A 19,639-nucleotide genomic window follows, 5' to 3' on the forward strand; every position below is an offset into this window, starting at 1 on the left:
AAAAACAAAAATTGATTAAAAAAACTAACTGGAAAAAATGTAAGTAACTTAAAAGCCAAAGTTCTTCTGGCTTTTTGAAGTTCTTCCAGTGTTTTTCTTTGTACCCTGCCCATTCTTAAGGAAGGGGAATGGGATTATAGGCAGAGGTATGCCAAATCATACAAGACCTAGACTGAAAATTAAGGTAGAAAGATGAATACAAATGTGAACTTTTTAGTTCAACAGAGGTACAACAGTGACACTCTACAGGTATCTGTGAAGCACAGCATGACAGAAGCTGTGTCATGTTATGGGCTTGCATTTTAGCCAGTGGTGCTTTTCAAAATTCATAAAATTATGAACAATTTGATGACTGCTTAATTTTTTCATCCTAAAAATGATACCAAACACACTAGTTGTAACTACAGGGGTTCAACAAAGAATGGCCACGCATCATACTGATGTCTCTCTCTCTCTCTCTCTCTCTCTCTCTCTCTCTTATTGTCTTCAGACACCATGAAAACTGAAGAAACACAAAGTTTACAACATAAATGTCTTTGATCTTATCAAAGTCTCTCTCATGTTAGTGTCCGTAAACAGTCTTGAGCAAGCAGAACAGAAAAAAAGCATAATAATGGATATTACTAAAAATGTCCTCTTATTACCAATGTGGAACATGTGTGCGCCTCTTGGACCACATGCAGAATAACATTAATGTTGTGGCTGTAGCATCTGTAGCTCTGTCTCCATGCTAGTTCTGACTCACAATGCCATGGCTGTGCTCCCAGCCAAACTCTGGTCATGTGACCATTACAAACTCTACCTAATACAAACTTACAGCACTTTACATCTTTAACAAACCACATATTTTCTGCCCACATATTTTAGACGTTTTTTAATCAATGCTACACTTTTATCATTTATCCAATAAATTTGCAATTCTTTCCAACAAATAAATGAACTAAATTAAGCATGAATCTATCACAGAAACATATCAAATAAAGAACTTTATTTTAACTGTCTCAGGGACAGTTACACTAGTGTAGTGAAAGCATATAGAAAAACACACAATGGAAACTATCAGTCATGGATTGGCCTCCCCAGACCCGGACCTCAACTAAATGTGCTTGAAGAAGCCTGGAGAACTATTCCTGAAGACTACTTAAAGACTTCAGAGCTTAGCCTGGTTGGAAAATAAAAGTCATCCTAAATAATATTGATTTTTCTGGCTCGTTATAACTGTAGGAACTGTTTTTGTCTTATGTACTCGCCACTCTTATTTTCCATTTTCCTACCAACATATAAAGAAATGATGGGTGGCTCGAGGATTTTGTGGGCCACAAACGCAGGATACTCATTTTTATGGCCCACCTCAAGCTGCTGGTAGGAAAACTGCAGTTTTTGCACTTTTTTTAGGCTTTTATGAACTTCAATTCACATATATGATGTCTACATGGCTAGAATTTAACATAACATATATAACCATGTCTTAAAGTGTGGCAGACCTGGAAAATTGTGTTGACATTTTGAGATTACTATCAGCTAGCACTAGCAATTTTGCCAAATAGAAATACATTTTCAGATATTTGAAGCACTTGATATTAAGTTGTCTAACTGAGCAGTTTCCTGCGTGAACAAAAGAAATATTTTGAATTGTGTTTCATTGATAAACTGTCTCGTATCAAAGACTAACACGAGCTTTGATGAGTTAGTCAGGCAGCGTGACTGACAATTATTTGATCTCCTGTCAGCCCTGTTAAACCGTTACATGTGTCACCACCTCTAACTGAAACTATTAAAACCACAGCAGCTGAATGTGAAACATAAACTCCGTGTCTGCTCTTACTCAGGGCCTCCCTTTAACTCAAACGTCTGTTTACTCCTCTGCTGTCATGACTTAGTTTGTATTCACACACAACGGGGTGGAAAACCATGCAAAGCGGACGTTTGATATGAGGTTGCCAGGCAACAGAATATAAGGTAGCAGCTTTTTCAGAGTGACTCAATACAAAGTGTCAGAGTTGGGTGAGCGCTGTGTGTACTTGTGTGTGTGTGTGTGTGTGTGTGTGTGTGTGTGTGTGTGTGAGAGAGAGAGGAGGAGAGAGAGAAAGCTATTAAATTAATTCAGTTGCAGCCATAGAGAGAGGCAGCGAGGCACGACACATCAGAATACACTCTGAATGTGAATCACTGCTTTTATGAATTTCTCTGTTTGACAGAGAGCGGTGTAAACTAATCAGCCCATCAGGTCATGTGCTGCATGCATGACTAACACAGCGTTACCTCCACTGATGTTGCTACATGAAACAGCCATCATCATCGCCACGCACAGGGTAATTGCCTTTATTTCGCCACCATGAACTGTTCTACCAATAAAACGTCTCTCCGTCGTTTTACATAGTGACTCGTTTGATAAACTGAAGCTAGCAGGTCATTTTCTATTATCATTTCTTATTCTGTTAAAAAAAGATTAGCACGGTGTGTCTGGAAGATGGCGTCCACAACACACACACACACACACACACACACACACACACACAGACGAATCACATGGTCACACATGGATGAAATGTGGTGAAGCATGGAAGTGTAAGGCTTCAGTAATGCAAGACCTGCAAGGATGATTATGAATGTAGTGAACTAACAACTCAGTGAGAGTGAGAGGAAGCGATGCCCAGCGAGAGAGACAGAGTGGCGACCAAGTTCAATCCGTTCCATGTCAACCTCTCCAAGCTGTGCTAAGAGTAAAGGCAGGAGAGCGGCTGTACCCTGAATTTCAGTTAAACGTATCTTCACTTATTTAGCATAACATCACAAGGAATCTCAGAATTTACAAGTGTAAGCTTCAGGTGCACAAAGTGCACAAAACAGCAGTTTCTCTAATGGCCACTGAAGGCTGGCTCACGATAAACGTCCTGCTTTATAACATCTCAGAGTGGCGTGTAATCTTTTATAACTCATCAATCTGAACACAGTGTGTGGGCGCACTGATTGGCAGGCATCCTGAGACAGGCAGCTCCAGCTGATGGGTGTCTGCTAGTCCTTACCTTCGATGAACTGAACCCCCTTTTGATCAAATGAAATTAAATAACTCGTGTGGTGCAACTCATTCAGGTCAAATCGTGCTATTTTATTCCTGCTGTATCTGTTTATCAGTTAGTTTATAGATGTAACTTGCTTGCCAAGCTTGATAGCATGAGCTCATAACTCTAACTACATCCTTAACCACAAATATGGTCAGTTTTGGCTCTAAAAAAACCACCATGGTGATGCCAAAACACTAATGCTGAAGCTTCCAAAAGAGTCATAGCGGCAACACCCGTCAATACTATTCTGGGACTGTATACTGTGCTGTGACAAAGCGTTGGGCCTTGTCCTGATTTCTTAGATTTTTGCATATTTGCAACAATTAAATGTTTCAGTAAATACAAATTGCAGTTTTTAAATTGCGATTTCATTTATTAAACAAAGAAAAGCATCTCAACCTACCTGGCCCTGTGCGAAAAAGTCAGTCCCCCCTAAACCTAAAAACTGGTTGTGCCACCCTTGGCACCAAGAGCTGCAATAAAGTGTTTGTAATGATTGACGACAGTCTTTCACGTCAGTGTCGAGAAATTTTGGCCCTTGTAATTCAGCTACATTGGAGGGTTTTCAGCATGAACGGCCAGTTTAAGGTCATGACACAGCATCTCAATTTTAACAACGAGGTGATAAAGAAAAGCTAATATGGGAGGAATCTTTATAATCACTGTTATGGAAGAACCAAGACCTTTTCCCTGAACATTTAGGACCTCGTGATAATAAAACACAAAGGTCCAGCCTAGAACTGGACTAGCTGGATGTTCCTGACCAGTCGGCCTGCTGAACAGAATTGGAAGTGGGTTTTGAATGAAGGATTGTAATTGTGTGTAATGAAGTGATCGCTGTCTGAGAGCGTGCATGGATACACTTTGTATAAAAACACATTATGTTTTAAAGAAAAGGGATAAATTGCCCGTTTTTACTTCTTCTTCTTCTCCTTTTTTCTTTTATTTTTACATTGTTCAGTTTTAAATAACTTAGTGGCATTTTCCTTTGTTCAATTTTGAAAATGTTTTTTTATTGCCTGAGTAATTCCTTTGTAACTGATTTGTGTTTTGTGAAGTACATTAGTGTCTCTCTGCTTTTTTCTCATTGTTTTTATTTTATAATAACCAGATCCACAGCAACCTATTTGTCTGAATACTACTGCTTTATTTTTTTCTATGTACATTATTTTTCATTTTCTTTATCACTGATCCATTACTTTCAGTTGTTTTAACCATTTATCCACAGTTTTTTCCCTCCACAATCAGCCTGTTTCTCCCTTATACTTGGCTAATATTTCCAACCTCATGTTAGTTTTTGTTTTATTCTTTTTTTAATCTCCTATTGGTACCATGTTTGCACAATCTTTTACTTTTTGCTTTATTTCATGAACAACGCTCTAAATCTGACTAAATACAACCCCAACCTTTGACACACAAGTAGCTTAAAATTGCACAGAGGAGCTTTAGTCCCATGATCATGATATCACTGTCCACTGCTTTTAGCTCACACTTTAAACCACGTGCACACCACTTTTCAGTACATCCCACTGATTTAGTTGTTTATACACCTCACATTTAGCTAAAGTTTTATACTTCCCACTAATATTAGCTTACATTTTTACGTTTTTACCTTATGTTTTGCATTTTCAAACTTTTTCTATTGCTACTACTTTACTTTCCAGCTATTTATACATTACTTTGAGCTAATCTGTTGTTGTTTTTAAACATATTGTTATTTCTACTTTAATAGTATTTTAATATATCTCTTTTTCTTCTTCTTTTTACTGTGTCAAGCAACTGCAAAAGGATCCTGGCGTGTCAATTAGTGATATACTCCACCATTAACCTCATTAATTACTCATTAATACAACCACTCTTAGGAAGCACTAGTTTCACATTTTCTTAACTGCTGTGGCGTTTAATTAAAATTTCTTCACTCATTCTTATCAGTGGAAACATGACAAATAATTCATTTGTAATTTTATATGAAAGTAAAACCAGCAGCAGAGCGTTAAATGTTTCCCCAAAGCAGCAACGACAGAGTGCGGTTCCTCTTTAAACTGTGACCTGGAGTAGTGCTGATGTGTGTTTTGTTAACCACAGAGACGTCTGGCTTCCTATGTCTCACCATGCATCAGGGCCTATATGCTAACCCTTCACCTTCTACAAAACAGCTACAGATAGCTCCATATATGAAAAGCTCTAACTTAAATGTATATTTAATGGCTATGAATGAGTATTAGTGAAAACTAAGAATAAAAAAATGAAACCAAGAGCTCATGTGTTGCTAAACTTGGTTAAACTGCTCACCAATAGTTAGATAAAGTGAATGATGACTGATTACATTAAGGTTGGACTTTGAAATGTCTTGCTAACACGCTGTGAGCTGATAACTACAAATACAAATACTGCACACAAATGTATTGTAAATTCATCATAGTTTAAGTCATCTTTAAAGAGGCTTCTCATAAAACTAGCAAGTGACCTTGAGTTACAATCTGGAAATTGTTTCTAAGCAGCTGAGCCGAGTGTGGTTTGGATATAGGCGGTCTTCAACCTCCCAGCTGCCTAGTGCAAAATCTGTATAAAGTCCAACTGTGCCCATGTGGGAAGTGGATAACCAACCATGTGTCCTGCCTCCTGTACTCCACTCAGACAGCACCTTGTAGTAACAAACATTTTACATGTAAACCATCATGTGTGAAAACTACTTCTTTTTTTTTGTGTGTTTTTTTTTAAAGAGGCTATTGTGTTTATTTCCATCTCCATAGTTTCTATTCTTGGACTCTACTAGAGTCACTTTTGCGTCGCTTTATTTATTCAAAGTTCAAAATAATCCTCATTTATATTATACAGGGCTTTGTTGTAGCACCTTACGTTATCCTCTGAGACAGGAGGCTTTTCTCATTTCTGTGATTTGTGCCTCCTCGTCTCATTTGTCCTTCGGTCTATAACATGGAAATCAATCTCAGTGCACCATGCTGGAGGACGTCTCAGTTTGTTGAGGACAGCATGGAGGAGCTATAACCAAGGATGCCCAGGTGTGTCCTTCAGAAAAAAGTTTTGCACTCGGTGTGTAAAACAACTGGTTGTTCATCATTGTTTGTGGGTGTGTGATAAAAATATTTATTGTGTCATGTTGCACCAGGCTTTAAAAATAGCCCTGAATATAAAAATGCCATGACAACCGTTTCACCTGAGATCATGAAACACAGCTATAAACAAAACTATGTATATGATGTAGTTGTACCACACATCAGTATAATATGAGACGAGGAGTCCAGGATGTGTGATTCCAGAAAAAGCAGAGGGAGGAGATGTATTTCATTTCTACTCTGCATCCATGAAACTGACTTTCTTCTCACTGGCTGCCCCTCATAATGCTACAGGTTAGAGGAGTCAGGGATTGAACCACTGACCTTTCAGTTGGTAGACTGCTCCGCCACAAATGCCCCACACATGAATGTGCCACCTGAGTTTCTTGCTCCCAGGGGTTATATGAATATATGCTCACTGCACTATTTTAAACTTTGGCTTTCTATTTTTTTATTGTAACCGTTTATATACTAACCCTTCCAGTGAGCTGCAGTTCTCTGGGTAAAAATGCCTTGTTGATGTCAGACTGCAAATAACCACTTTTTACAACCAAAGTATGCAGAAGAGTATCTCTAAATGCACAACACAATGAACGTTGCAGCAGAAGACACACCAAGTGCTGCTCAGCCTAAAATGTTCACACACTCACAAAAACAAGACCATTCAATAGCGACTTGTGATTTCTGCTGCTACATTCAGGCAGGTTCAGAATTTGACTGTCTATTTGTTTATTACCACAGTGTACTCGTGCACCATGTCACAAAGCTCAAATCATCTTAAACTGTTCTCCTGAACATGACAGTGAGTCCACTGTACTCTAATGCAGCGGTACCCGGGCCACGAGAGCTGAGGCTCAGGTGTGAAATTTATGGATTTAAGGGTTTTTAGACGTATTTTTTTAATCGTTTTTATCGTTAACTTTGTTTCCCTGGGTCTTTTCCCGTGTGTTATGAATAAATCTTCTTTTTTTAGGTACCGGCACTGGTTTTATTTTGCTGTATTTATCCGCGACACCTTAAAGGCCGGTCCAGGAAAATATTGTCGGACATAAACCGGTCCGTGGCGCAAAAAAGCTTTGAGACCTCTGCTCTAATGGCCTCCACAGTCATCAGATCTCGAATAGAGCTCCTTAGGGATTTAGTGGGTCAGGAGAGTCCCATCATGGATGTGCAGCAGCTGGGTGATGCTATCATATCAACATGGACCAAAATCTCTGAGGAAAATTTCCAGCACCTCTGTGAATTTGTTCCATAAAAAATACAATTAAGTTCTAAAGGCAAAAGTGGAGTGAAATACATTTATACCAGGTGAATATGTCATGCTGTCAGGAACCTTCAGTTTATGTTTATTAGTGTTTGAACTGAAAAGCAAAGCACAAGAAAAACAGATAAAAATCAATAGAAATTTATTTTCTTACTTATCAAAAATATCTGCAACAGAATTGCATAGATGGACACAAAATAGCTTCCATGATTGATTCATGTGACTGTAACAATGAGAAGAGAGTAAGACTATTCCAGTGTGTTCTTCTCTCAAACACATGGGATGCTTATTTGAACTGAATAAATTCATACCATAGTTTCCCGTTTTCAATAAAGATTAGCTAATACGTACATTGTGATATACATCTCCAATTTTTTTCCTTAAAAATCCAAATGGATAATCACTCCTTATAAATAAGGGTAACAATAAATATTCCAAATATATTAATTCTTGGTTTGTTAAATACTTTCCGATTATATTTTCTGAACCGATTATGCCACACAGAAAAAAAGGGAAAACTCTTCATGATTATAATTTTTAAAACTTAATTGCTATGATGCTCCTCTATGACAAATCAAATGGAAATGAAAAGTAAGAGAAAAAAAAAAACAAGTCCTCAGCTTCTTCACAGATCAGTAGAGCACACAGATCAGCTCAGTGTGTTCGGTTCTGCCGGAGTCGACAGTAAGGAAGTTTTTTTGTTTTTCGTGGGTACTGCATATCATTGTCACACAGATAGTATCCCAGAAATTAATCCTTCAGCTTCTCATCTGGAAACATCCTCCTGCTGTCCCTCGGTGTGTGCTTATCCAAAGTAACCAACTGCCAAAATAATTTGGAAATCCACGTAATCCAACATTTCCAGGCTTGCTCCTGTCACTGCTCCTCCATCAGTTGGCGTACTGTTTGTAGAAGGCAACTTTGACACGCTCGATCTGGTGACACAGCTTGATGGCAGGCCCGAGCTTCAAGTCCATACACTCCTGGACTGTGGGCAGAGTCAGCAGCAGCAGGGCCTGACCATCGATGTCCTGCACACAAGTTAAACAGAAATATTCAGGGTTTGAAGCTTTCAGCTTAAACTCCTGTAATGTACTTCACCTCAAAAAAAGCTGCTTGCAGAGGGCGTTTTTATACAAAATTAGAGCTTCAGTTTAGTTTCAAACAGTCTAAGGATGAGTTTTTTTTTATTTTTAGTGTATTTATATAAAGTATTTGTTAGATTCTAAGTTGAAAAGTTCAAAACAAAGCTCTAATAAAATATGATAATGAAAGCACTCGACACATTTAATAACATTGCCATTCTAATCTCAACACACTGAGCAAAGCCTTCATTGGCTGGTTTTCTTGACAAATGTGACCAAATCACCAGACTAAACAAAACTCACTCTGTTTGTAAGTACACAATCTCATTTCACTTTAGACTATTTAGGCTAGGTTTTATTTCCATTTGAGTTTAACTAAAACATGTTTAAATTACTATAATAACCTTACAAAAAGTCTCTAAGTAACAAAACAAGAAATGTTACTAATGGTTTTTTAAAAGGCTTAAATCCTGATTTCACACATTTTTGTATTATTAATTCTCTTTTTGTTCTTTACTTTCTAAACCAATTAAAATGTGCAGTAATATGAAGTAAACAATTTTATTCCCCCAAAAAAGCAGAAAATAATCGACCGCTCGAAGAAGATGTCATTTGTAGCTGGATAAATATCTGCCTGAGAAAAGCTGGTACCCACTGCACCTCACAGAAACAAATAAGGGGTTAAAAATATAATATCCACACATGTTATTTATCACGTCTGTGTTCAGTGTAATATGTGAGAGTCTCTGCTGGCTTTTACTGTCTTGGTTACACTGAGGTGTTTCTCTGTGTGTGTTTATCTACTCTGTGTGTAAAGACAGCCCCTCCCCTCCTTCTACACACACAGTCCAAGGAGAGACACACAAGCTGAAGTCAGTCGAGTTAATCGCTCTAAAATAAACTAATAAGAAACCCACATTGTTGCCACCTAAACCAATCAGTGAGGCAAACACTGTATCTAACCAAACACTGGGCCATCAAGAAAAATATATTAAAACAATTTATAGAAGAGTTTGTACACAGACAGTTGAAAACAGGGGCTCTGTCTAAAAATATCTATGATTTCTCTAATGCTACATTTTTGCTCAACCCCTGAAATTTAGTTACTTTATTCTGCACCTTCAGCCCCTATTTATCAAACAAGCAACACTTTTATTGACATGTATACCTAACAGTAATTGTGTTTTTGTTTTTTGTTTACCTGCTCCTGGAAAATGCCAGCCAGAGATGCGCAGTCGGTAGAGTTAATGAACTGGACGACTTCATCTACGCTCCACTCCAGAGGGTTTCTGTCCAAAACCAGCTGACCGTCCTCCTCCTCCACCTGAAGTTGCACATAAAAGGCACACTGTGAACTAGAGGGTAGCACACACTGCTCTGGGTTCTGTTAATCACTCAACTATTTCAGTGTGGATAGGATAAATCATGATGCAAAATCCTGATGTGATAAATCCCCCCATCGTTGATTTTTTTCTGGTGTAGAAGCTCGTGATGGAGCTGTTTTACTCTCCTCTCGACACTATTACTTTTACATATAATTAAGTGTACCAAAAATATGATGCATTAATATCAGTAAACTTGCTTGTCATAAAGAGTATGGGGAACCAGAGTATGGGGAACCTGTTTTGTAGCCTCTCTGCTTTACCTGCATGTCTTGTCCTTTGGCGGGCTGGTACTTGCTGTTCTGGTTGTACGCAGACAGTGAGCGAGTTGACCTCCTGCGACCTGCGGGAGCCTCCGGGCTGAGCGCCGGGCCGAGTGCCGGGTTTCCCGCGCTGACGGCCCTGCGCAGCGCCGTGGCCCGGCGAGGACGGCTGCTGGTCACCTCCACCGATGAGGTGTCTGTGTGGTCCTCGCGAGGTTCCGAGCTGGTGCCCTCGCTGCCTGACTGCAACGCCATCTCTTCGTCCTCCTCTCCCTCATCACTGTCCTGGAGAGGGGAGAAAGAAGGGAGTTAGAGGGGCTCTGTTGTTCACAGTTGTCCCAGAAATCATGCATATCATGCAGAAATGTTTGTCTCAATGTTTATTCACCAAGTTTAGCAATTTATTCAATTTACCAGTCAAATGAGAGTTGTGGAATAATTAAAAGCAAAAGAATTGTAAAAAAGCTGTGGATAAACAGTAAATACAGAAATTTTTAATTTGAACATCAGCACAAAAGCTGCTTACAAAAGCCGAACTTGAATGTTTATGCCTCCTAAATGTTTTCACAGCATTTTGTTGGGATCATTTTGGTAAAATGTTGTTAGAAAAGGCTGAAACGCACTGGTGTAACAGTAGAGGAAACATTTGAGCTGGACTGAAATCTGAAGTTTCTTTTAATGACATTAGCCAAAAGTTTCTTGTTTACACAGACAAAGCAGAGGCTTTTACGTTAACCAGAAGCTGCTACGTCAATTTAAATGTAGACAGAAATATCTATTAAATATTACGACTGTAGCTGACTGAGATAAAAACAGCTTTTCATGCAAAAAATTAGTTAATAGTATAAATGATTTGATAGATCTGCTAATCTGGTGACATGTAATTGGTTACATGTCAGTCTGCAGTGATATAACACAGAGAAAAGAAGCCACTCCTCACAGATGCCAGAGCACAGAAACGATCATTAACATGAGCAGGTTATCTATTCAATCACTTTGTGTTTCTCTTTAGGACTGAAACAATCTTCCAACCAGTCCGGCCAGTAAAACTCCACAATGTTGCTGAACCACCTCACGCATAAACTATACTTTCAGCCTAACGATTCCCTCCCTCCCAGCAACCGCCATCCTTGTTGAGGCCACATGAATGTGTGTTTTTTTTTAATGTAATGAGGAAGGTAACTTGGTAAATTTAGGGTTTGGGTTATCATGCTTTCCTATAGACACAAGTACATAAAACAGGTAAGACTAGATTAACCTCAGCCAGCCACTGCAATAAAATGTTGCCACGTGAATTCTTTATTATTAGTAAACCAGAAATTTTGAATATTTGAATCCCGAGGGATTAATAAAGTTCTATCTTATCTTATCTTATCTCTCTCTTATCTTATTATGCAGGTATATTTACACTACTTTTATGTTGTTTGTTGACAAGCAATGCAGTGTTCCAAACTTCTGGTATAAACACTTGGAGTATTGGAGGAGTGCTGGAGGATACGATTTTGGGGTTAAAAAGCTAAAAATTTCACTTTTTACTTCATAACTTGTGAGCAATGAAGCTCATTCTTTTTTTTTTGTTGTTTCAGTTTTTTGAGGGTTACGCTTGTTGCCTGGTAATACACTGGTAATATTTTCTGAGGTTAGGTGCTCCAAATCCTGTTTGGGCCACATTTGAACCTAAGTAATTACCACAGTAGGTTTCATGTAATGTTAGTTGGATATGTTGAATTTATTGACTTTATTGCTAGAATACTCCCACTTATTCTGGATTATCTGTCCATCTGGGCTTTCTCTGATTTAAAGCAGACCTTAACTCCCTGCTAAACTGGCTTGTTGAGTTTCACTGTGGATTTTAAGGAGGAATCTGCAACATTTAAAAAGTCTTCTTGTAATAAAGAGTGCTGAGGTCAATTGATCATAATACAGTCACATAGAAGATGCTACCTGCTCATTCACTGGTGTTAAAAACATATTCCTGTGGTTTAAAAGTGACACAGACAGCAATCTGGGAGACGTATTTATGATGCAAGAAATGGAAACTTCTCCTGCTGTTAGCTGAAGAACAGAAGAAACAGATTTAATTTTAGTTGCCGGTTCAAAGGCACAGTGGGGTACGCTTGCCACAAAATTTTATTGTGCGAACACCACAGCTACACTAATGCAGCTTTTTATTATCCAACATGCCAGGTTGTACTGCCCTCCTGCTAACAACTCAGCAACACTGCCCAAGTGCAGAGGACCAAAATTTAAGAATGCGATAATTTCCTGTAATCACTGTCGGTGTTAGTACAGAAGTCTGTTGTTACGCGTCTTGAAATGTATTTATGTTGTTGCACAAGTCTAATATTTTTCCAGACGAATCTATCTTTCAGCCTGACTTTCAGGTCAGCATTTATTTTATATTTAATTTTGTATCGTCATCAGAACTGTTAATGTTAAATCTGTCTTTTTTGGTCATCTTTAACAGTCATAATAATTTATTTATTCTAATCTTATCAACTATTCTCCCCTTATTTAACCGGAAGATGAATGGTCAGATTTTGTCTTTTTATCCCTGTCATATAGCGGTCTGCAGCATATTCACACGTAGTATACGAATATAAATTAAGACACAAACTAAAATCTCTCAGGGCCTTCTTTTAACTTTTATGTTGCTTTTTTACTTTCTATTCTACAGTATGTGTTAATATTTTAAGTGATCACTTTTAAAAATCTATGTATCTAAAATCTATTTATTCGTAATACCACCTCTTTATTCACCTGTAAATAACTCAACCTGCACAAAAAGGTGTAACACAAACAAAATGTGACTAAAAGTTTTCTGAAATGTTTGTTTTTGTTTTTTTTTAACCACAGCAGCAGTGACAAGGACATCTCACCCTCATGAATTTTTATTATTATGTTATCCCCACTCTGCTTCATGTTTTCTAGCCACAGAGTGACAGTTTGTTTTTCATAAACAGAGCGGGAGCGCAAGAAGAGAGACAAGTGCACACTGAAATTAACAGATCCTTTTAAAATAATTACAGTTTATTCAAATCCTGACTTGCTTTCTATGGTGTGAAAGGTTCTGCGTGTCTTCTATTGTTTCATTCATCCAGACTGCACAGTGGGCGTATTAAAAGGCGGATTAAGTGCTTATATACACTTTTAATAAAAGTAGATTTTCCCATTTCTCTAAATATCAGCTGGACTGGCCTCTAATATGAGTGATAAACACTGATCATTTAGTCATAAAACAAATATGGTGAGAAATGTGTCTTAAATCCTTTGTGACAAATGACAAAAGACATAATGAATAATAAAACTGTCTTTTGTTGACAGGACACAGGAATTTCTATTAATTCAGGACTCAAAGGCTGTCAGAATGCTGCTCCATTGCCGCCTGATCGATGCAAATCCAAAGGTTGTCTCTCTCTCTGCTGAGGCGCTGCATGCTTAGCATTGTTCTAGGCTGTGGCCTCCAGATAATCATATTTACATTTAAATGGCAACAGACATTACGTGAGGAGGAGGTATGGCACTCAAGGGATCCAGAATAGAAATCCATGCGAGTTTTCAGAAATGCTAAAGATCCTTGCCCCGAAAGAGCCCATTAAAACCCAAAACAGGAAGCATGTAAGCAAATACTCTTTCAGCTGTGTTGATGCTTACCCATAGCAGAGGTGCAGGAACCTTTCAGCTGTGCTGTGGACATTATATTTTACCTTTCCACTCATGATTGTAGTAAAAAAGTCATGCCAGTTTATACTCTTCCTGTACCGATAACATAAGATTACTATGGCATTTGTACAGTGGTCTGGATTAAGCACTTAATGAAGCCGTAACGCTCTGAAACTGTGAGCGTGTAGCATTGTGTTATACTTAATAACTTAGATTTGTGTAACGCCTTTCAAGAAACCCAAGGACGCTTTACAAAAGAGTATAAATAAACAAAAAAAGGCTAGAGGTCAAAGGCTTTGCTTAATACACGAGTTCTGAGAAGTTTCTTGAAGGACTCTAAATCTGTTTAACCAGGACAAAAAATGACCTAAATCAGCCATTTCATTCTGCTGTGACAAATGTAACGATGGTATTGTCTCACTTCATCATGCAAAAGCCATGAGGAGTAATATTCAATAGAAATGTCTCAGACAATTGTGAAAAGCTTTTAAAAACAGAAAAGTAGTTTTGCAAATTACTGATGTTATTGATAAATATATCACACAATATTGAGCATATCAGTCATCACATGTTTATTTAGTCCAATGTGATTGGCTGACCAGTATTCGTGCTCAACCCAATATTCAGGCTGAACGTAAAGCTGCTCTGGTGTCTCTGCCGGACGTGGTTGTTGATTGTTGTTGGATCAGGAGGACGTTGCTGGACAACGGCACCAGAAGGTCCTGGAGTGATTTCCTCATCTCTGCTTGCCTCGTCTTCTTCTTTGAGGAACAGCTGCGCGAGTTTTCTTACAGATTTTGTGATGACCAAACCCAAGATGAAACCCAGAGCGAGGACGGGCATGATGAGAGTCTGTTTAAGTCAGAGTTCTGCGACTCTTCATTTAATCCAGCAGGCACGAGTCTTGTTGAAACTGATGATGTTAGCAGTCTCAGGTGGAATGTTTCTTTTTGTGCTGGTTTTCTTTCATTGCTATGGTGACTCAAAAGCTCCTTGTTGCCACGGCGCCATGTTGTAGTACAACCAAAGCCTTTCTAGAAGCAAATCTCACCACTTTGCAGCCATCTTGAAAAAATTCAAGATGGCTTGAACCAAACCAAAACAAAAACCTGTAGCTCCTCTTATGGCCACTTGAGGCAGTCTAGCTAGACTCCCATACTTTGCACAGTTTCATATAAAAATATTCCAGGAGGAGCCTAGACATCATGGTTCAGAGGTCCACTATAAAATGCACTGAATGCAACGCCTGTGTAGGCTGTTAAAACTAGAGAATGAACTCATGCCTGCTTTCACTGAAAACTGACCTTATCCCTGTGTTAATATGCTAAAGCTAACTGAGGCCTTAACCTGTGAGGTAGTCATATAATACGCTTTAAAACTCACACAAATGCAGACTTGATGCCTGAAGACGGTACTTCTGTGGCATCTGCATATTAAATGAACAACTATAATGTGATTGACTGCAACCTTTCTGTGCCAGATGTGTGGCTATTTTTAGCTACAATAAATAACTCAGTGCCCAGCAGTGGATATATCTGCATAAGGCACCTGCATGAGAAGCTCCTCTTTTACCCCGCATTTTCTATATTCACATGTGATTTTGTTTATAATTTATACACTGTGCACTTTGTTGTGAGTGTACCTGCTGCTGTGTCACAGTGCACAGGACACTTGTTATGAGAGACAAAATAAAGGACTGAGGAAGAAGTGAAGAAGTGAGGTGTTTTCTAACCTGCGGGGAGCCAGCGGGAGTGTAGTCCACAGCAGAGGAGCGTCTTTTCTTCTGCACAAAGATAGCTTTCCTCTTCTTCCTGCGGCGCGTCGGCTTGGCCAGCTCTCCCTCTGCTGTCTCCTCTCCTGCAGTGGGCTTGGATAGCTTCCTCTTCTTCCCATAGTAATAGGCTGTGGACGCAGAGCAGATGTTGAAAACAATGCACCCAAAACAAAACTTAGCCACTCATCCAGGGCAATTATACACTCTGCAGCATCACAAGCTTTGATTTGGGTCTCCTTCATAGCTGTGGCGCAGGAAGTGATGCGTATAATTACAGAGACTCACTGTATTTGGTTTTTGTTTGGACGGAGCAGTTCTCTGGGCACTTGTCAGTAACGAGGATGGGGCTGAAGAGGTTCGGGCAGCACTGTAGTTTCACACACACTTTACGGCAGAAATCTGGGATCTGGTCTGCTAGGCGGACAATCCGTATGGTGGAACGATACGTTTTTCCTTTATATCTGTGTGTGGGAGGAAGGAAAGGGAAGACAGAGGGACATTGTCAGTGAAGAATTACTTTTACTTATGAGGACAATGGCTAATTAAACTATCTGTGATCCATCAAAGCACTCATAGGTGAATGATGATTGCTTGCACAGCAAGGATGTGAAAAACGGGCAGTTTTACGACAGCCCGCATGACTTCAGACTGTTCGGTTGATTAGGCCGATTCAGGAGAACGGAGTGAGATGAAGGGTCAATTTGGCAATATCCCACATAATGGCTAAGGTCGGGCAAAGAGAGCGGAGCTGCTGGCAAGAAAAAAATATAATGACCTACAAACTAATGTTGGTCTGTGCTACTTTCTTTTTTTTGGAGGTTATTAGGTTAAAATCCAATAATAAATCATTAGTGAAACAGCAGTTTAGTTTGATTTTAAACCAAAACACATCAACAAAGTCACATTTCAATTAGTTGTATCGATAAATTTCTTTCAATACATTCTGTTGTGTAACATAAACGTGCTTACAGAAATCAGAAAAGGAATTTTTCATGTCATAGACTGAATGACTAATCATTTAATTTGCAACTGTTAAGGAAAATCAAAATCAAGTTAAAGCCCTAATAGAAAATAAAATAGTTAAATGAAGTCTTATACCCTTATAAAATGCAAAGCTGATATGTTAATTCTGACAGGACAGGATGACTTAAAGGTTTCTAAACATGCAGCAGAGTTTATCTGATCTCTTTGTTTAACCATTAATCATTAAATGAGACACATATCTTTATCTGGTACTATAGCCCATTGTTGACTCTGAGGGGAGGTTAGATGAGGGGAATTCCAGAGCAGTGCGTCTAACTCATAATTTTCATAGATACAATTTTCACTTACATGAGGCAGTCCTAATGAAAGGAGAACGCGGCTTGTGGTAGTCAAGGAGCAGAAGAAGCAAACAAAACGATACAAAAACACACAAACAAAATACTGATTTTCTCTTTCTTCTGCTTTTAGAGGTCTCAAACTAACATAATGCACCAGCAGTCAGCAACTACGGTCAAATCAGTTAATACTAAGTCAGTCAATTCAATTTATTCAGTTACTTTTAATTATTAACTATGTTTGTCTTACTAATTTATTTTTATGGATCAGCATTAACTCTGCTCTTAGAACTTGTAGGAATGAACAGACTGCTGCCCACAAGGAACTATTCTCCACATTAACACCTTAAAATGTCTGATTTTTACTGATTATCAACTGAAAACTGAAAAATAAAAATAAAAACTATAAAAGCTGCAAATCTGCAATAGCTTAAAAACTGCAGATATTCTGCAACATTTGTGATATAAACTTTGCTTACCAATGTATTTTCTTATGTTTTAAACACTAATATAATCTATGAAATCATGCCAAGTTATTTAAAAAAGCCCTGTAATGATTATGACACGCCATGAGAGTTAATTCACACAGTGACCCTGAGATGTGCTCCATCAGGACCTCAATTTTAAGTAACAATCTGAAGAAAATTACAACCAAACAGGAACAAGATCCATTAATTAATGAGAAATATGTACTCTCTGTCAACTTGTTTTTGCTCTTGCTTAATTGAACTCAATTGTGTACTGAACCTTCTCCACTTTGGAGTCAGAAATAAATTGGCTCTCTGGGTGGTAGATGCCCCAGAAAATTAAAAGTAAATCCTCTGGCGAGTTGTCAAAACACTCGTGCGTGAATGTGATCACTGTGCTCTGCGGGCCAGCACAGGTGACTCACTCAGACTCATGACTGCCTGATTCTTTCTCGTTTCGGACGGAAAAAATGGGGCCGTTTTCGATTAGAAAACACCGAGCACGCAGCCTGAAGCTGTGGAATAATTTGGCTCTGTGCAGCCAGCAGTGGATGAAAATGCAGACCTTACACAAATACTGCAGCAACAAAAAACAACATAAAAAATTCAAAGAGGGGCAGGGAAAATGGCCTCGCAGGAAACGAGAGGAGGGGGAGGGACACAGGGCCCTTTTAGGAAAGATAGTGATGATTTATTATGAAATTCAATGGCCCATGACCAAAACAGGAGTGGAGCAAATGAAATGAGAAAAGAACATGTTCATTGTTGTTCCCCTGCCATTTTTTGTTTTGTATTTTCCTTTCCCCTCACTTGGCTTTGAGGGTCTCCTCTTGGCAGTCCCAGCTCTGATCCTCCAGCTCCTGCAGTTCCTTCAATACTCGTCCAGGCTTGTAGGCAGCGTTGATCAGCATGCTCAGCAGCTGGAAGCAAAAACAGAACAAAGAAAAAGACAAATAAACTCCTGCTTGATGTGAACAACTCAAGACAAAAGTGAACAAACACGAATGAGGATCCAAGCGAAAGTGAAAGAAAAGATACAGATCACAAAAAACTGTGGAGAAAGCTACATTCTCACACCTGCACAAAGTGCACGAGAGCACACAGTCTCTAGAGAAATTAAAAGGCTGTTTTCCCAAATGGTGGTGGCGGTGTATAACAGTAAACACTGCTGACTGACAGCTCCTCACATTAAAATGAAGGTGCTGCTGGGAAACGGCAGGTGGTTAACAAGACATCGCTGTCTCGGCCTCCGTCTCTTACCTCCTCCCTCTGTCAATTTCTGCTGGCCCACCTCTCTCTTTGAAAGTGTGCAACCCTTTGATTAAACCTGCTCCTCTATATAACCTCCCCCCCACCTGTTTTTGACATCAGCCCACCTCTTTGAGGACCAGTGTGCATTTTCCAGGTCCGACAGCCTGCGGCAGCTCTGCGATGCGTCCCTTGTTGAGGTAGGGTCCTGAGAAACAGCGGTGGTTGACAAAAATCTTGGAGCAGCAGTATCTTCCATTAGCTGAACCTAGGACAGAAGAAAAGAAGGAAAAATGGATGTTCACCACTATGGGAAATAAATATGCTACATGTAATACTGGCATAGTCCAAATAATATCTCTCTTACAAATTTTGAAACCATAAATAAAACATTGAAACAAATATTCTGGAAAAAACTGAAACCAACATCGCATTTGGAAAATCAAAGAGAAACAGAAGAGAGTGCACAAGCGTACAAGGAAGCTTTCAGAGTAAACAGATTACACTTAGTTTTCGGATTTTTCTTTAAGTAGCCATGGGTCACAACATCTCATTATTCCTGGTGGAAAATGTCAGGTTGAAAGAAAATTATTCTCCAATAGGAACAAACGTTTGTCTGTATGTGTGGCCATGGTTGCAAATCAACTTGCAGAGTCAGCAGCAAGCCTAGGCGGACTAAAGCCACTTATATAATCGAGTTAAGTTAATTATATAGCACATTTAAGCACAACAGATGTTGACCAAAGTGCTGCACAGCAATCAATAAAGAATTAGGAAAAAAATAGAACTATGGGACAGTAAGGGAGCACGATGGAAATTAAAATATAGCTGTAAAATAATGTAAACTAACCTACAATGTTCACGGAAAGGCAGACGTAAAAGGCTCAAGAGAAGAGGCGCTTTTTTTTGTTGACATACGAAAGACTGTTAAGTGAGGCTCTACTACCAGCTGGCAGACAGCTTGCTTAAAGCATTCTGCGTGGGGTATTAAACACTATAACATGTTAGATAATTGGGGGGGGGGGGGGGGGG

General features: G+C 39.0%; 1 protein-coding gene across 3 annotated transcripts in view; it reads right to left on the minus strand.

Moving 5' to 3' along the window:
- Window positions 1-7,560: 7,560 nt before the first annotated feature.
- sfmbt2 (Scm like with four mbt domains 2) overlaps window positions 7,561-19,639 on the minus strand; it is a 60,427-nt gene continuing 48,348 nt past the window's right edge. For all 3 annotated transcript variants that reach the window (XM_005745655.1, XM_005745653.1, XM_005745654.1), the window contains 7 exons: window positions 18,736-18,875; window positions 18,170-18,279; window positions 15,859-16,034; window positions 15,532-15,701; window positions 10,137-10,421; window positions 9,693-9,815; window positions 7,561-8,437 (listed from right to left, as the gene is read on the minus strand). In XM_005745655.1, the coding sequence (XP_005745712.1) occupies window positions 8,297-8,437; window positions 9,693-9,815; window positions 10,137-10,421; window positions 15,532-15,701; window positions 15,859-16,034; window positions 18,170-18,279; window positions 18,736-18,875 (1,145 nt within the window). In that variant the 3' untranslated portion in view covers window positions 7,561-8,296. The remainder of the gene's footprint in view (window positions 8,438-9,692; window positions 9,816-10,136; window positions 10,422-15,531; window positions 15,702-15,858; window positions 16,035-18,169; window positions 18,280-18,735; window positions 18,876-19,639) is intronic.

The sequence above is a fragment of the Pundamilia nyererei genome, unplaced genomic scaffold (assembly GCF_000239375.1).
Source record: "Pundamilia nyererei isolate P.nyererei 1_Seehausen unplaced genomic scaffold, PunNye1.0 scaffold00162, whole genome shotgun sequence".
In the NCBI taxonomy this organism is placed as follows: domain Eukaryota; kingdom Metazoa; phylum Chordata; class Actinopteri; order Cichliformes; family Cichlidae; genus Pundamilia; species Pundamilia nyererei.